The following is a 17,042-nucleotide window of genomic DNA, read 5'->3' as shown; positions in this document are numbered from 1 at the left end:
TATAGTATGAATGGGGCATGCTAATGCCAATCTTTGTACCGGTAGCATGACCCCGTTGTTAATTCTGACCCATTCAACTCACCCAATATATTCGACCAGTCATTGTATCATCAGGAAAGATGATTGTCCCATCTGACAAAGTGATCTCTCGCACGGTCAGGCCCGCGACGACATTGAGTCAGAGTCTTTCAAATAAAGACGTAGTCTCCCTATGATGAGGGCAGAGGCAGATCCACTGCGTCCGGAGTGTAAAAAGCTTCCGTATCTTACCAATATTTTCTCTTTGAATAACACATCACACCGATGGCTGTGTTTGATTGGTTTCGTCATGCCTTAGCGTTAGCTCGAGGTGTTGGTGCTTCTGAGAACAGAGAATAAACCTGAGAAATCAATAAACCAGGGGAGGGAGTTCCTCTCATAGCATGGTTGGCAGACGGTAGCCAAGGCATCAGCAAAACAAGTCGCGCATTGAGGACTGTGTGCACCAATTTCTGATATGTTCGGAATAAAATAGCTAACACCGCGTTTAATACGTCAAGGCACCGTATCACTGATAAAGGTAAGATAAGGCTTTATGTACACTTGGCGAAGTATGCTGGTACGTTTTCACCTGCACTAGCTTTTTGTTTGTATCTTTCAGCTTGGTCTCATCGCTTCGAACGCATGTATCCATGTATTTCACCCTGCGGTCTCATCAACTTATCAACTAACTGATGATGGTAATAACGATTTCAGTCATCTGATAGCCACACTCGCACTCTTGCCTTCTGATGTTGTGAGTGTTATAGCCTATACACTGCCAATAAAAGGAAAAAGTGTGTTCGACCGCACTTATTTATTGATCATATTCAACTAATGAATGTGTGATTCATGATATGCAAGCCTCTGTATTCCTGAAAGAAGATAGTGATATACAATATATGATATTTGGTCACAGAATCACTGAGGATTCATTGCCGAATCGAATTCCTTGAAGATCCTTTTAAAGAAGATTCTCAGTGTTCAGTTCCCGTCGGTTGCCTGGAGACGAAGCCGTCATGCGATCACGTTGAGCTCTTTTTGTTATAGAATTGGTTTCTTACAAATTGCGTTTTGTTTTTATTTTGTTGTCCCATCATTCACCGCCCATATAGATGCGCTTGATAGTAAGATAGGCGAAAGAACAGTGCCTATCAACGTATTTGGGACGGCGTTTTTCTTATTACATTGTACTATCTAGAAACTTTCTCCAACAAGCCATTCTCGATTTTCCATCCTCTTGCCAATATGCTTTAAAAAAATTCTCACAGCTCCCTCTCAACTTGTCAAGTCGCTCGTCCGCAGGCATCGGTAATGCGTAACTCGGAGCTTATGCTAAGATAATGGGCTGATCATTTCGCGAGCACGGTTGGAACAACCAGTATACAAGTACCAGCCAAAATATATAAGTGAGCCGAAAATAATTTTGGTACCAGATATATTAGATTTTTCTGACTGCCTTCTCATTGTCGCAGACACACACTCGAAGCAAATTATACTCGAACCTGTTCGATAATATAGCTCTCGCTTTCTCGAGGTATTCATCTCTAAGAGTGTGTCAAGCATAAATCAATCCTCATGCTAATGTGTAATTGATTAGTACATGCTACAGTGCCATCAGAAGCGGGACTGGGTGTTCCCTTCCCTATTCAATTACGAAGCAACAAAATACGCTTTAGATTTTTTTCAAAATGTCTGACGCAGATCGATGACGTCAGCAATTCCTCTTGAATGCCTGGGACACAATCCTTCCCTTGCTACATGTATTCAGATATTCCTTCGATTGCATTTCTAGACGGTTTGGGTAGAGACGAAACTGTTAGCTCAGTAGGATCAGTGCTTATTCCTGACCATATCTAATATCATATTGTGCATGTTGAGTAGTATTTCGGTAGCAAAAGATAGGCTCAAAAGAGGAATCCCAAGGATCCGTGCGCTCAGAGATATACGTCTCGAACGTTGGTTCGTTCATACCTGATGGTCGACAACGAATATTGCATTGCCCGCTCATTGGGACATTCGCTTAGAAAGAAAGTTATTACCACGGATGTTGGTTCGGTAACGATGTACAGCTTTCGGCATACTTTCCAAAATACATTCCAGAATACTGGCCAAACGACAGTCCCCTGACCACAAAGCTCTGAGGCTCTGGGGTGGAACTATCTAGGACGGCCAACTTCGGAGTGACAGTCTATAGCGTAAATCTCAAAAATTCCGAATCCCGAAGACGGAGGTGTACATGCATTATATTGCCGAGCTTTCAATGGAGGCACACGACCATAGTCCTTGTCTCAAACTGCGACTCCCATAACAGGTACCAAGTAAGGCGAAATCATACACTATTTTGCTCTCTCTATCAATGCAGCGGAAAAAGAACATCTCAAGCAACATATTGCTTTGATGTTCGTCTCCTCTCGGTTATCTATTCCCACGGTGATGATGCTGCTGGCAACATCTCAATAGTGTTTTGCTCTAGCTTTGAATCGCTACATGTACATGTACATCATAGATGTAACCGATCGATAATCTATAGGCTATATTAGATTGACATGCATTTCATTATCGACGAAGCTGCGCTTACTGAGTTAAACGTCAAGGAGGATCCGAATAGGATCACAAGGCCGAAGACGATGATGATGATAATGACGATGATGATCACGACGATGATAAGGATGATGACGATGGAAATGATGACAATGATGCTGATAATGATGACGACGATGATGATGATATTGACTACGCTGACGACGATGGTGATGATGACGAAGTTGATGATGGCATGCAGATTTATATTCAATGGCGTATGAATACATTATCAATTTGGCGAACCAGTCTGAAGGTTGCCATATATGTCCCTACAATGGGATTGACTTTTCTGGCAGGTTCAAAAATAAATTAAAGGCGGTCGGCTGCAAATGGCGAGGTTTTGATAGCTCATCAAAGCGGCTAAGATGCTGAGAGTATGCAATACAACATTCTATATAGGTACATGTAGTTGAAAATCTTTTAGGTTTTTTACGCGGTTGCCTCACAAAATGTCACGCTTTCATCTGAGAAGGGCATCGGCTAGATTTAGATTCAACCTTCTTAATGTCTTTTAACTGATTAACTGAGCCAGAGCTAAAAGGTGGTATGTCTTATAATGTGAAAGTTAGGATGCCCGTCACAAAACAGGTGTTTATACCATAATAATTAAATGGAAGTGGGCCAGGTCCTGCACAAACTGTCACGGCAAAGGCAGTTCAAACCCGAGAATAGTACAGAGAATAAACAAGCAATCATGTCCGTACTACATGTTTTTTTCAAAGGTTTTTCACGCGTTGGCGAATAATGGATGAATGGGTCTTGCCTTAAAGATGTGAACGGTAGCTAGAGATATATTTTTTTCGATATGTTTTTTTCGACCTTTCGCCTAGTTAAAGAGAGAGGATATCAGCATGTGTGAAACATTTCATGCTGGTTCCTTTTCAGCCTAAATCCAAATGCTACTATGCATCCTCGAATACCAGATCTGGCGAATATAAACTCAGTCCCCAGAGCGTCAGATCCATCCGCAGATAATTTCCGCTTCAAAGCGTCATTACCGTGTTTATAGGGTAACATATTTCCACCTCAAAGCAAAACATCACCTTCATCACGATGTCGCCTCAGACCTATTTCGTTTGCGCACCTAAAAGGATCGATTCTGATGTAATTACTTCAGTGGGTGTCGGGAAACGACAAATTAGCGGAGAGACTGGCTGGATTGTGGTGTGTCGCGATGCTGAATTGCAACGAAAAATGCCCCGGAAAAAGACTGAAGCGGGTATCTATAGTGAGTTCTCGTGTTCGAGCTCCTGATCATGATGCCGAACAATGGGACACGCGTTCACGTTGGCGTTTCGAAAATTATTTGAAAATGCATAGGAAAATGTTGGTAACTTAAAATATTCGATAATATTCTGACCGCCCAAGTCATTTCTATTAATTTCAGACAGATAGCCAACCCGGTATCTGCATGATCTATTTCGTCATATCTCATAACTTTGTCCTAGGAGTAACCGGGCTAAGTTTGTCAATGCCATTACAATAGTTTACAGCAGTGCATTAACTAGGTTATTGTTATTCAACATAGGCCTATACAAGCTGTGCTTTAATTATTTTTAAGTCATTCATTGTACAAGCAAGCTGTTCAGTTTATCCACGGGTGTATCAGATAGGCCTACATATCACTGAGAACACTCTACATTGCGAGGTAGGTTTCTGTGGATCTTATTGAAGGCATGTACATTTGACCATTCTCTGCCCCCGCTCCCGGGGACGTACTATGCACTCAATTTTAAAATGGGATTTCTGTTGTTCATCCCTGGATTGCTTGTAGCAGCCTTCCACCAAGCATACCCCCAGTAGCATTAACAATGCTGACCGCCGCCGAGGGGTAGGGGTCCTGGCATCGGGTTATACCGTCTTTTCTTAAAAAACAACCTTCACACGTGGAATCTCCCTCGAGTTGTTGGGAGTTTTCGCAAAGCACCCGAAACGCTAACGCGAACGCTTATCCCATTGTTCGACCTCCTAATAACGAAGGCAAACAATGGGACAGGCGTTCACGTGGACGTTTCAAGGGCTTTGCCAAAACTCCCTATTGCCGGTGTAATGTTTTTGAGTGTTTCGGTTTTTGAGTGTTTCCCCTCATTGTTTGGGAACGCTCAAAAATAGATTGACGAGTTTTTCTGTGTATCCCCCCTATTGAAAAGTCATGGTCTCTCTAGCTGCCTATTGTTTGGAAACACTGAAACATGGGGAACAACCACAGATGTTACACCGGCTCTTGACGTGTGTTGCGGTTTGGAATAGCAACTGCACCAATACTGTGATATGTAATGTCGAAAACAAATGCCAATGGAGATTCCGTTGCGTTTCAGAGTACAGTCGAAGTCGCCTGCGTTCATGTGCTTATCCCTCTTCAGTTGATTACTTTCCCCTTCACATATATGGCTGTTTGGAGTAGTATCCGCACCAACTTCCGTTCAGTGATATGTTATGTCGAAAGACATGTTTCTCCTGCGATTATTCCATATACACATAACAACCTGCCTGTTGAAAGATGGCTGACGAATGTGATCTCCTATCTGTGGATACGAATTGGTCTGAGGGCGACCTTCAATATCGATCGTGTCATACAAAAACTGGTGATCCAATCTTTCCGCGCCGATATTGAATAATGCTTATCACCATGATGGAACCACTGATGTCAACATCTTGACAGATCGGGGAAATGGAATTTCTGTTTGGTTTTTGGAGTGGTGGTCTCTTACCACATAGCAGTTTGGCCAAGATTTTCTAAAATCAAATTCTTTGTCGATAGCATTCATGATTGCCGAGAACGAAACGTGGTTGTGATGGATAGAAATTACCAGAAAACCACCTGCCACATTTCGACGGGATTCATGAGTGCTGAAAACGAAGCATGGTTGTGATAGATAGCAATTAACGACTCGCACGAGGGCAGATAATTTTTTTGTCGTTGAAAGCTGAAGACCTTCTGAGGGATGGTTGGGCGACAACCAACAGATAATATTCAGTCCGTCAGACATCGTTGTTTAAAGTGAAAATGTTAAAGGAATCCATCGGGCTTCTCTTTGCAGATAACTTGGAGTTGAATCATGTCTGACAGCCTGCGGATCCTGGTCTCATGGCGGCGGGTCGAGAACAACAAAGAAGTCTACTTCAAGAACGATGGCCAGCGGTTTGCTTCGGACAGGACCATCAAAATGGCTGTCAATACTGATTACAAAGTAGAGATCACGTTTAAACCTCCCAAGGTTCTTGAGTAAGTATATTATAGGAAGGAGACAAAGAATTTATTTTTCAGAAATTTTCGAATGCAGAATTTGGTGATACATCACGTCAATCAGCTATCAGAACCAGCAAATGACGTAACATTTCCTACCCTTGTTTCGTTTGGTATGGATCTCGCGAGACTAGAGTGACATCCCGTTAGACGTATTGTCCAATGAGAAGCGTGAAATTCTGCATCTGCAGCTTTGAAAGCATAAGAAATGAGCCAAGCAAAAGGTGAGGATTTTTTCTAGCAGAGGTGAATGACTAGATCTTTTAGACTCAGACTGAAAGATTGTTTGGACAGACATGTTGGAATGCAGTATATAAAATAAGGTCACATTTTGACAATATCGAATCATATTACGCTCATGTGCAAAATGGCCAAGTTTCTTGACAAAACTACTGCCGATAACTAAGGGTCATACTACCAATTAGATTTATACTTATGAGGGAAAACGAAATAACGATGAAATAGCAGCACATATGAAACGATTTTGTAAGAAAATAAGAGCGTTGTGTTGCCTTCAGGATGTGATAAATTGGAATGGCCCCCCAGGAATTTGGTTCAGAGGACGCGGAGCAACAAAGACGCTGATTGAGTTTTCGAGAAGCGGTGAATCCGGGGGTGATTCCATACATGTTTACCATGTTTAACTCTGCTTTTGTCTTGTGTTTTTAATGGTATGACCATGACCTTTTCTGTAACCATGCACCATGTTTTTACTGCCAAGCGCATTATATTGGCAATTGCTACCTTTAAAAAATAAAAAGAAGCTCCACCGGCGACACAAGTTTGCACTTAGCGGATAGCGGTGCGAGGAAAGAGAAATTCAATTCGTATGCGGCCGACCACTGCACGTTTATGGGGGAATTTTATCAAATAGTTGTTTATATGCTTCAGCTTACCAGTTAATCAATTGAATAAAAAGGAGTGATTGGAAAAAAAGTTCTCTCTTTGCAAAGGCGGACAGCTCTGTCACGAATGAATCACAATAAATGGAATAAAGAAAGACCATCGTCCCGTTTTTAACCAAGATTCAATTGGCGGCAATATATTCGTCAGTTTCAATCAAACCAAGTCTCGTCGAGGCTGAATTCAGCGCCACAAATCTAATCTAAGAGTATCTCGTGCAGCCTGTTCAACCAGCAAAAAAGTAGCAGCAGATTTAGTATCTTTGTCCCATAAATCAGGATGACTACTAATCCGTGCGCAGCGTAATGATGTTCAGAAAATGATTGATGAGAAACTAGCTGTTATGCACAATGAACGAGCGGGTGGAACTGGATAAACTGAAGTCAGTTCAACAAAGAATTAGAAATTCTAACTGCAGAGATACATCACGGAAATAATTAACAGAGATTCGGATGGAATCAAACTTACCAACTACGACACGTTAAAAACAAGACCAGTCGTTTATGAAGTCTGCATGGGGATGTTTTGCGCCAATCGTGTAACTCGTGCATCATTTTGTATTCATCAGTGAAAATGTCATGCCTATCCTCTGAGGAAAGGGCTCAATTCAAAGTGTCAGCGATTCTTTCTTTTTTGCTTCTCCCGAGACGAAATCCTGATCTTGATTTGAAGAGGTTGCTCAGTAGAACTACATGTATTTTCATTTGACAACTATGATTTGATGAGGCACGTAAAAGCTGAATGCGGCTTCTGAGTGTGGAATCAAATGTTACATCTTTTCAAATGAACCTGCCCCTGCCTGTAACTTGTTGGCTTCAATGCTGCACTGAAGCCGCGGTTAATTCGTGGTGGCAACTTGTAGATTTGCTATGGTTATACATGTAATTGATTTCGCATAAACCATGTTGGAGGTATATGCCACCGTGGTAGGCCGCGTAACAAGTAATCGATGAGCATAATCGGATAGCGGCACTCGCCAGACCAAGGAGATGAGTAAACCTTGGGTCACATCACTTAAAGGCCATATATCAAGGTTTGAAAACATGCTTGATACTCATGAAATATGTTGAGGGTTAAAAAAACAAGATCCCAGACATTAAAAAAATTCTAATAATAAAGTCATTATTTAGTTATTTCAATTTTCAATTTTAAACTATTTGAATTTTCCACCACACACAACTTTAGATTAGTTCCACATGTGGCCGCTAGGGATTTTTTGATGACGTAGATCAGGTCAGTCAGAACAAAGCAAGATGGCTTCCGCATACAGTTCAGAGAGTGAGAGCAGTGAATTTGAGGATGTTTTGGTCGATACAGAAGGATATTTAAACGTTGAGCTGTACATGTTCGAGCCATTAATATCACTAGATCATAATGAGAGTGATCATTCGGACGAAAGTGATTAGAATTTGTGGTTAATCAATTTGCATGGCAGACCTGCCGATATAGCAAAAAAGACATTGATAGACGGTTGCAGATGCATAACATGTATGATTTTTGAACAGACTAATGTTGCACAATATTGTTTCGCCTCGTCAGTGTTGTATCGCCAGTTATGTCATGACGCTGAACTACTATTGAAAAGTGACGGTATTATGCACAATCATCTTGACGTGACGATATAATGCCGTGCAACGTTAGATAGGCCTAGATGTCAGATGACAATAATCTGTCATTGACAGTGGCTGTCACTGACACTGACCTGTGTCGCTGTCACCTTGCTATGGCTGGAACACAAGAAGACACTATGCGGTATCACAGGCCCCAATGGGGCCTACACATTATGTATAACAACCGACCTCAGCAGCCTCGGGCATTAAATGCAATTGACATGGTTGGAACAGCTGTTTTTAACAAGTGGCATTTAATATTCAGTTGGATGCAGATATCCGGCTTCATGTGATAATCCGTATCGATAAAGTGATCACTGCAAAGTTTGGCCGAAGGCCCAGGCTTCCAATACTCCAAACGTTTGCACTTCCGAATCCACAGCTTCCTCCTCTCTCGTTCAACTGGCTTTGGAAATTCATGAAAATGGGTCCCATCCGTCATTCGATTGTTCTTTGTGCTAGCCTTGACACAATTCGGAGCCACACAATACACCATAGTGAATGAAACACATTACTTCCAGGTGTGCATAATTAATTAAGGCCCTCCTGCTTTTATGATTGCATGACATGTACGGATGACCTGATCTACATCACAACTTTTGCTGAACCCGCCGCCTGGCTCTAACAAGCCAGTTGCTGGCCTGATCAGGTAATCAAGTTGTCAAACACATAATTGGCTGTATCTTCAAAATGGATGGAGCTAATTGCATTTGGTTTTCTGTATTGTATAAAGTGTTAGGTACACTTTTGAAATCGTCTTACAGCAGAAAATGGCAAAAAACCTTGATATATGACCTTTAAATGGGAAGACATGTTTTCAAATATTGACCTTACTTTGTGCTATGATTCACCTCCTTGGTCCTAAAATGAGTCAAAAGTGCCAACTATAGCTTTCTCAAACAAGTGCCTTCTCTCTTGGTCTTCCACGAGACGCTTTCCCTCCATTCCAAACCGGCCATTCTCCACTTATCGAGCCACTGGGACCAATAGAACTACCACGAACAAAATCTGGCAGATTACATTGAGAATGACATCCGTTTGGCAAGATATTTGCATGATCAAGTTCTTATTTGGTCATTGCTGGGTATGACTCCCTTACCCCGGTCGTGTCTGGCCAATCAAACCAGCACGATAGAGCGAAGTCATAATTTGAGCCCACTGGTTGATTATTTCAACATATAGGCCTCGGCCAGGCTCTTCCCACTGCAAAAGTCAGCTCATTTCGTCAGCCTTGGCGGACTAGCATTAGCCAGGCTTTGTTTGGGCAACATGGAATCTTCAATGTCAATGGCCTGCAAAAAGAAGAGAGAGACAGCGGATACGTTTAGAGGAGGAGAATATTTTGGAAATCATGAGTGATATGAATAAAGACTAGCAAATCCTTTAAATCTAAAACCCTATGTACAGTTACACTTGGCCTTTCTGTACAAAATTGAAGTAAAAGTATTTGCTAGTCTTTATTCATATAGCCCAATGTCATGTGTTTTTGTAATGCTTATTGGTGTGTCCGTGTCATCCATACAATGATACATATTGTAAGCGCGCAGCAGAAAAGCCGAGGCCGAAGGCCTTTCTGCGAAGCGCTTCTATAGTTAACGTGTAGGCCTACACGTATCGAATGTAAACAATGTTTTTCATGTCCATGGATTCGGTTCAGATGGCTTAAAAATAATGTCACCAACGGTCACCCAAAAGAGATAAACGCGCGAATGAAGCAACTTGACTATTCTGAGCTCCGAGAGAGAACCACACGATTATTCTCACTGTTTTTTAATCAAACTTCAATTTCTGGAGGGTTCGGGGGGGGTTCCCCCCCCCCCTGATTTTTGAGACTTTAGTAATAATATCCAAAAGACGCTTAAAATGGATATAATCCCGAATAATCAAGCAAAAACCATAGAGCTTATCAAAATGTCAAGTTGTGGTAAATACATGGCTGGAATGGACCAAAGTGGAATTAATTCTCAATCTGTGGTTGATTCTTAATCTACAGAGTCAGGCCATCACAGAAATATGCTTTTTGATAATATATTTAAGAAAATGTGGTCTCACTGGTCAGTTTAGAACTTGTACTTTGACAGGGCCATATCAATGCGCCAGTGACGTTTTGATGGATATGGTGTACGAAAATCTTTTTTTCTCAGGCAATCGGTATTGGAATTTTTTAAAACTTTATTATGCTATTGGCAAAGGGTTCTTCTTGACATATATAAAATTTTGTGCAGATTGATTGGTCCAAGGTTTACTTTTTTTACCAAAACGTATGCACAACAATGTACATGTAATGTACAGAGGTTTTAATAGAGGACTCTGGCCGTTTCGAGAAAAATTTAGTTTTTGAGATTTCAATAAACCTTTTGAACGAATTCCACATGGGCCGTGGTGGGATCCGAAGACACATTATGGAGGAATGTATGTTTTTATGGGGGACCATTGGTTTTGCAGATCTTCTGGTTTTTCCTAAAGAATAATCAATATTCGCTAGCAGGCTTTTTATGCTCCCAGATATGAAGAGGGTTCTATGTTCCTCAGGTTCTTTGGTCAGCAGTCTGGTGTTCATCAGGAGTCAAGTGTCTTCCAGTCTCTTGGCCTGCAAAAACTCTTTCCAACCAATTTTTTATGCATTTACCATTCGGCAACATGTTGGTGGGGGAAAAACCTGACCCAATTGTCTCAAGGAAGTCACCAGTGTCTACCACGTCTTGGCAGTCTTGCCAATATCATGCCAGTGAAAAGGAAGGGTAATGATAGTTGAGGGTTGGGGTTAGGGTACCATTAAAGGGGTACCCCTTCCTCGCCCTGGGTTAAACGTGTCACAGGACTCTACTATCATGAAGGTTTGGGGGTTCCACTCGAGCGCCCTCGGGTAAGCAGCTCGGAAGGACTTATTGAGAAGCCAATGGGGGGTTTGGGGGTGCCTTCCCCCCAATGCACTGGCTAAATCATGTCAGAAGGACGGGGTTGGGGGGGGGGCTCCCTATGTCGACACTTGCGTGAGTTCACTAGAGCTTGCACTTTGCCAGAGTGCCAGACTACCAGGGGGGAGGGGGGACCTTTTCCATTTCTTTGCTGGCTATTGTGATGACAGTTGAGTTACTGCTAAAGAGATACACGGAGAAAATCGTCTATCAAAACAAAAATTGGCGGAAGGAACTATAGCAGGTTCCCAACCAGGGGGTTTATGGACCCCCCCCCCCGGGTGCGGCGCGCTTACTAGGGCACTGCACTGATAATATTTTCTCGATTGTAAAATTGAGACCGCTGGCTCGAGAATAAGGCGCTGTATAAAATGCATGCAAATCAAGGCTTTAGGAATTGATACCTAACTTGAGGTATTTCTTGTCTCAGCAAAACTGGATCCTATCCACTAGGAGCGTTCCATTGGCGTGCCTTCCTCTTTGATCAGTGTGAGCTCATTATCCTGAACCTGAAGAGGGGATTGGTACACATGACATGTAGGAGTTCCCTGATAGATATTTGCTCAATCCAGTGGTCGGTAAATATTGAATGATTGCCGAGACCCACCGGAGTGTGAGAATCAAATCCTAGCGGACGCTGGGTCTGAGGACGCTTACTCAATTATAGTGATCCTAATTTGCTCCATAATGGGAACCAAACTAAGTTATATATATGTTGGTTATGTGGTATTATTGCGGCTGCATTCCCAAGACGGGCATGCCGTAGCAGAGAGCTGTCTTGCAATTAGCGATATGATTTTGTCGCAGAACTAAACAAACTGTAATGAAGCTGACGAGAGCTATCCGTGGTGATGGGTTACTCAAATCGTTTGATAACTGGAATAGGCTAGAAGCAATTTGAATATTGACAGCATCTGAAATTCAATGTGGGTTGCCGTTCAATTAACCCGACGCCAATTTTTATGAACCAGTGGCTGACAAAGCGTCAGTTATGGTGACGTATCATCTCCATGTTTCATGCTGCGGGCAAGTCTCACGCGTTCATTACCACTGTTTTAGTTGACATGTGTATAATGTTTTAAGGAATTGATACCAAACCGGAGGTATTGGTTGTCTCATTTAGACCGGCAAATCGTGTAGCCACTTCCGGTTTACAAATTAAGGTCGTCATTTTTATAACAATATATAATAGCGTAGAGTAACTGCTCATATGCGTTCCACGGTACATGTAACACGATTTTATGTCCCCTACTCACTCATTTTGACCATGTTTGTGAATGGAAGTCGATATAGTTTTAGCTAAACATTAAAATCTTTGTGTTGATGAAGCTCTAATCATATCGATTCAGCGCTGTTCAATAATGGACCTCATTTGAAGCACGTTGAAGTAACACAACGAACGCTGTGTTATTTTACGACATGGAGCGAGCTCCAACCGCATTCTAAACTGTTCATTAAAGCAAAGCCACCTCCGGTTTGCAAAATATGGCCGTTATTTTTTGTCAGCCTCGTCCCAAGTCATTGCGCCTCCGCTAATTCCTGCCGCAAGGTTGGATTGTAGCTACGTTTTGGGTGGTCAACGTAGCTGCAACCAACCTTGCGTCAGGAATTGGCGGAGACGCGCAAAATTATGATGACTTGGGATGAAACAGATTTTTTGTCTCCTCCTCATTCATTCCACGAACTGTTTTCAGGTCCCTGGTTATCCTCGGAGCCAACATCCCTTTCGATGAAGTCAAGAAAGATAATATGCAATGTGTTTACACCGGAATCTGGTCGACCGTAGGTGTGGCTCTCAAGAAGAGGGGCCAGAGGCATGAGGTGCCAATTGAAATGAATGTGAGTACACGTGTATCTAAGGTCTCAGTCCTTAATATGTCACATTAGGCAGGTTTACCAACTCTTACGAAACGCTACGAACGACGTATTCCGACCATGAAAATGTATAGCCTATTATCGCAGATTTTTTAAAAACTTTCCCCGATAACTGATATCTTGCAATGCTAAAATTATTGTCGAATGTCTCGAAAAGAATTAGCGCATGACTTGATAACACGACGGGCTTCGTATTCTTACTTCGTCGTTCGTTGTGGTGACAGGATCAATAAAATAACGGCCTAATCCTTATTTTATTTGAAATTTTCGTTAGGAAGTAAACTTAACAAAATCAATTCCACGTGAGCCGCGCCCTTACCGAATACACTTTTCCGCTCATCTTCGTTCCGCGACGTGGCGAAACCTTTATAGTCAAGTTGCTAAATGTGTTATCAGCACTGCGTTTTCGTTTATCTTCAGGTGGATAATGCGGGTACGTTCAAAGATGTGATGCAATGCAAGTTCTACAAGGAAACAGACAAGGACCACGTGGTGTGGGGCTCACCACTCAACTGTGTAGACTACGAATGCAAGTTGTCGGAATCGAGGACATTCGTTGATACGCGGAAGACAACATTTCGGTAGCAGCCAGTCGGAAGGAGCACATCGATCATACTGCCAGTAATAGCATTTTCATCAACGCGGTCGAAATTCATCTCTTTCCTTCCAGCCGGAGTTTTAAGACTTACTGATGTATTGGCGAATTAGAAGCCCTTTTTAAGCTTGTTTTGGGCCTCAGAGCTGGAATGCAGGTTCTAATTGGCCAAAGGTTTTTAAAAAAATTGCTGGAGGGGAAGTGACGAGTAATGAAAACATAAGGGAGTTTTCGCAAATCCCCCGAAACGCCAACGTGAACGCCTATACCGTTGTTCGACCTCCTGATGTCGAACAATGGGATAGGCGTTCGCTTAGGTGTTTCCGGGGATATGCGAAAACTCCCTAGTATTCTGGCGGTGAAACCTGCGTCATAACCAATTTGGAAGTCCCCAACAACGAGTTGGACGTGTGGTATGCTGGAGAGCTGTGCCTTGACATCAGCAAGCTGTTAATTATATCGCCATCGTGCCGCCTGTGCATGCAAATACGCCGCAGCATTGCTGGACTGTAGAATCTCTTTCGTGATTTAGCTTGTCACTTTCGTATCATTGGATCTATTTTGGTGCTATATACTCAATTATTTTGCAAATGTTGTCGTGGGTGACTTTTATACAATCGTATATACATACTGACTTTATTTTTAGAGGTTTAAGAGTGTTGATATTGTGATAATGTCTGTATTCTGATCTAGAAATAGCAGATAGATGGTACATCTCGCAGAATGAGGAGTCCGTCTTACCAAAGCTGATTCCTTTTTGCGTTTTACGTCATCAACTGCGCGGGGGTTTTCCACAAGTTTATTCGTACTCCCTCGTAAAAAATCTATTCGTAAGCGCTCTCTCTCACTACAAATTCATCTTTTCTCGACATAGATTCAGGGCATTTTCTTATTGTTTCTTAACCTACAGAAGTAAGTCTGCGAAACGCTGATACATGTAGCCAGTTGTACTTTTGATAGCAAGAACAAACGTAGGTTTTTTCGAACAGCCACATTGTTGTAAGCTGGATCCCAATTACCTAAATTGTTCTTCAGGAGATGTATGCATCAAGAACCACGCAGGAGAATTCAATTGATTAATAAACATTTTCACCTTCTAAATTCTAATCTTGTTCCAAAAATCTATCATTTATGGATTAGCCGAGTGTAATTCAACGCAACCACGCACAATAAAACGATATGCAATCTCAATGAAATGTATCAATTTATATCAAAGCATGCAATATTTTTACATGATGTTACTCAAAAGCTACGTCCCCTATTAGTCATAAACCTAATGTATTCGATGTATTGGATTGTATCATAAATACAAAGCACAACAAAAGGATCACTCCGCAATGCGGAACTTGCTAAAGGAGTCTGCAATATCTTTTCTTCCAGATCTTGTTTTGTATGATAAGTAAAAGCGTGATCTTGTTTTGTACGATAAGTAAAAGTGAGATCTTGTTTTGTACGATAAGTAAAAGCGAGATCTTGTTTTGTACGATAAGTAAAAGTGAGATCTTGTTTTGTACGATAAGTAAAAGCGAGATCTTGTTTTGTACGATAAGTAAAAGTGAGATCTTGTTTTGTACGATAAGTAAATGCGAGATCTTGTTTTGTATGATAAGTAAAAGTGAGATCTTGTTTTGTACGATAAGTAAAAGCGAGATCTTGTTTTGTACGATAAGTAAAAGTGAGATCTTGTTTTGTACTATAAGTAAAAGCGAGATCTTGTTTTGTACGATAAGTAAAAGTGAGATCTTGTTTTGCACGATAAGTAAATGCGAGATCTTGTTTTGTATGATAAGTAAAAGTGAGATCTTGTTTTGTACGATAAGTAAAAGCGAGATCTTGTTTTGTACGATAAGTAAAAGCGAGATCTTGTTTTGTACGATAAGTAAACGCGAGATCTTGTTTTGTACGATAAGTAAATGCGAGATCTTGTTTTGGATGATAAGTAAATGCGAGATCTTGTTTTGTACGATAAGTGAAAGCGAGATATTGTTTTGTATAAAGTAAAAGCCTGTACCAGTGATAGTGCAAATGTTGTTACATGTACATTCTATCTGGAAGTTCTGGTAAAGAAACGTCAAAAGGACAGATATCCTGGTTTTTTGTCACCTGTAAATGTCAATAGGCAACATAGTGGTAAGTTATGTAACTTATTCTGCAAGAACCAGTTTGTCCAACCAAGCATGCAGAGTTGTACATTTATAGTATGTGTTTATGGTAGCATGTATCTCTGTATGTGTGATGGTACGTTGTCAACTGAACTGAAATGGTCCAAATATCTCTTTTGCTTTAAAATCATAGTATAGAGCTTAACAACTAGATCACTGCACACAGCAGCCTGATATGGGCGACATATTAAACTCACTGGTAGTGTAACTATATAGTGTTCAAATGTTGTTCATCCACGCCGACCAGAGAACTGTGTCTTTCGTCTGTCTACAGAACAGGGGGGTATCTAGTGGGGGTCATCAAAAAAATATGTTTCTAAATTTCAAAAAGTATCATTTTGCCCCCCCCGACCAAAAAACTAGCTACGCCCTTGCAGATAGAATTAATATGAAGACATGATACCAATATTAATCTAGCACGATGTTGCTCAGCTAACAGTGAATGCTCAGTTTATAGTTCAGCACTGATTACCATTAAATTTGGCAAACTGTTCTTTGCATTCCATAATATGTGATGTCCTATACAATATATTAATAAGCACTACTGCATTATACATTTCGTGCTTGTTCATGCTCATATCAAATGCATTTATGGCCAATTTGATAGCAATGCAAGGTAGAGTGACTGCGCCATCTTTGCAAAACCTTCGATGTCGAAAGCGTCTTGTAGTCGCCGACGCAGCTTTGGAAAGATGGCAATACTGTCGATTTTGACTGTTTCGTTTTATAATTAACGGTATTACTAGAACATAGGGTAACGTAGAGAAGTGTCAATAATTTGCTCACGGGACATTCCAAGCACAGCTTATATTAGTAAATAAATAAATGTTGCACAGCAAAACCTGAGTTGATATGTTTTATCGGGAAGGGAAACTTGCCTGTTCTTGGCGGAAATGCAAGGTTATATACCACTCTCCATAGCAGAGGTTAATATTTTGTCAGGTTAGATTTCTACCAAGTATGGAGGATCTGCTTAAAATCCAATTTTTACGCTACTATAGAGGGCACGGTGTCTCCGCGGACAAAAAGATGTCTCGTCAGCGGGCAAAACCGGTAATCGCTGGGTTTGATACTCATTGCAGGATGCAGCGATCCGCCGATTCTTGTCACAAGTACTTGCGATGACCG

The 17,042-nt window shown here is 41.4% G+C and overlaps 1 protein-coding gene across 2 annotated transcripts; it reads left to right on the top strand.

Annotated features, from left to right (window-relative positions):
* Nucleotides 1-444: 444 nt before the first annotated feature.
* On the top strand, nucleotides 445-16,745 carry LOC135485658 (CB1 cannabinoid receptor-interacting protein 1-like). Of its 2 annotated transcripts, none has more exons than XM_064767980.1 (4): nucleotides 445-559; nucleotides 5,646-5,830; nucleotides 12,977-13,121; nucleotides 13,578-16,745. In XM_064767980.1, exons 2-4 carry the CDS (start codon nucleotides 5,664-5,666, stop codon nucleotides 13,740-13,742), a joined length of 477 nt encoding a protein of 158 aa, XP_064624050.1. In that variant the 5' UTR covers nucleotides 445-559; nucleotides 5,646-5,663; the 3' UTR covers nucleotides 13,743-16,745. The 2 variants fall into 2 exon arrangements, with proteins under 2 accessions (XP_064624050.1, XP_064624051.1); XM_064767981.1 differs by lacking the exon at nucleotides 445-559 and adding an exon at nucleotides 4,174-4,252.
* Nucleotides 16,746-17,042: the final 297 nt, after the last annotated feature.

Source organism: Lineus longissimus, chromosome 3 (assembly GCF_910592395.1).
Source record: "Lineus longissimus chromosome 3, tnLinLong1.2, whole genome shotgun sequence".
Taxonomy (NCBI): domain Eukaryota; kingdom Metazoa; phylum Nemertea; class Pilidiophora; order Heteronemertea; family Lineidae; genus Lineus; species Lineus longissimus.
The sequence above is the reverse complement of the archived record's forward strand: the minus strand, read 5'-3'. Positions and strand labels throughout refer to the sequence as shown.

What these genes read in the sequence shown, in the direction of transcription:
- LOC135485658 (XM_064767980.1), top strand. Translation starts at nt 5,664, where the DNA reads ATGTCTGACAGCCTGCGGATCCTGGTCTCATGGCGGCGGGTCGAGAAC. An exon ending in AAACCTCCCAAGGTTCTTGA is followed by an intron (nt 5,831 to 12,976) that starts GTAAGTATATTA and finishes AACTGTTTTCAG; the next exon opens with GTCCCTGGTTATCCTCGGAG. An exon ending in AGGTGCCAATTGAAATGAAT is followed by an intron (nt 13,122 to 13,577) that starts GTGAGTACACGT and finishes GTTTATCTTCAG; the next exon opens with GTGGATAATGCGGGTACGTT.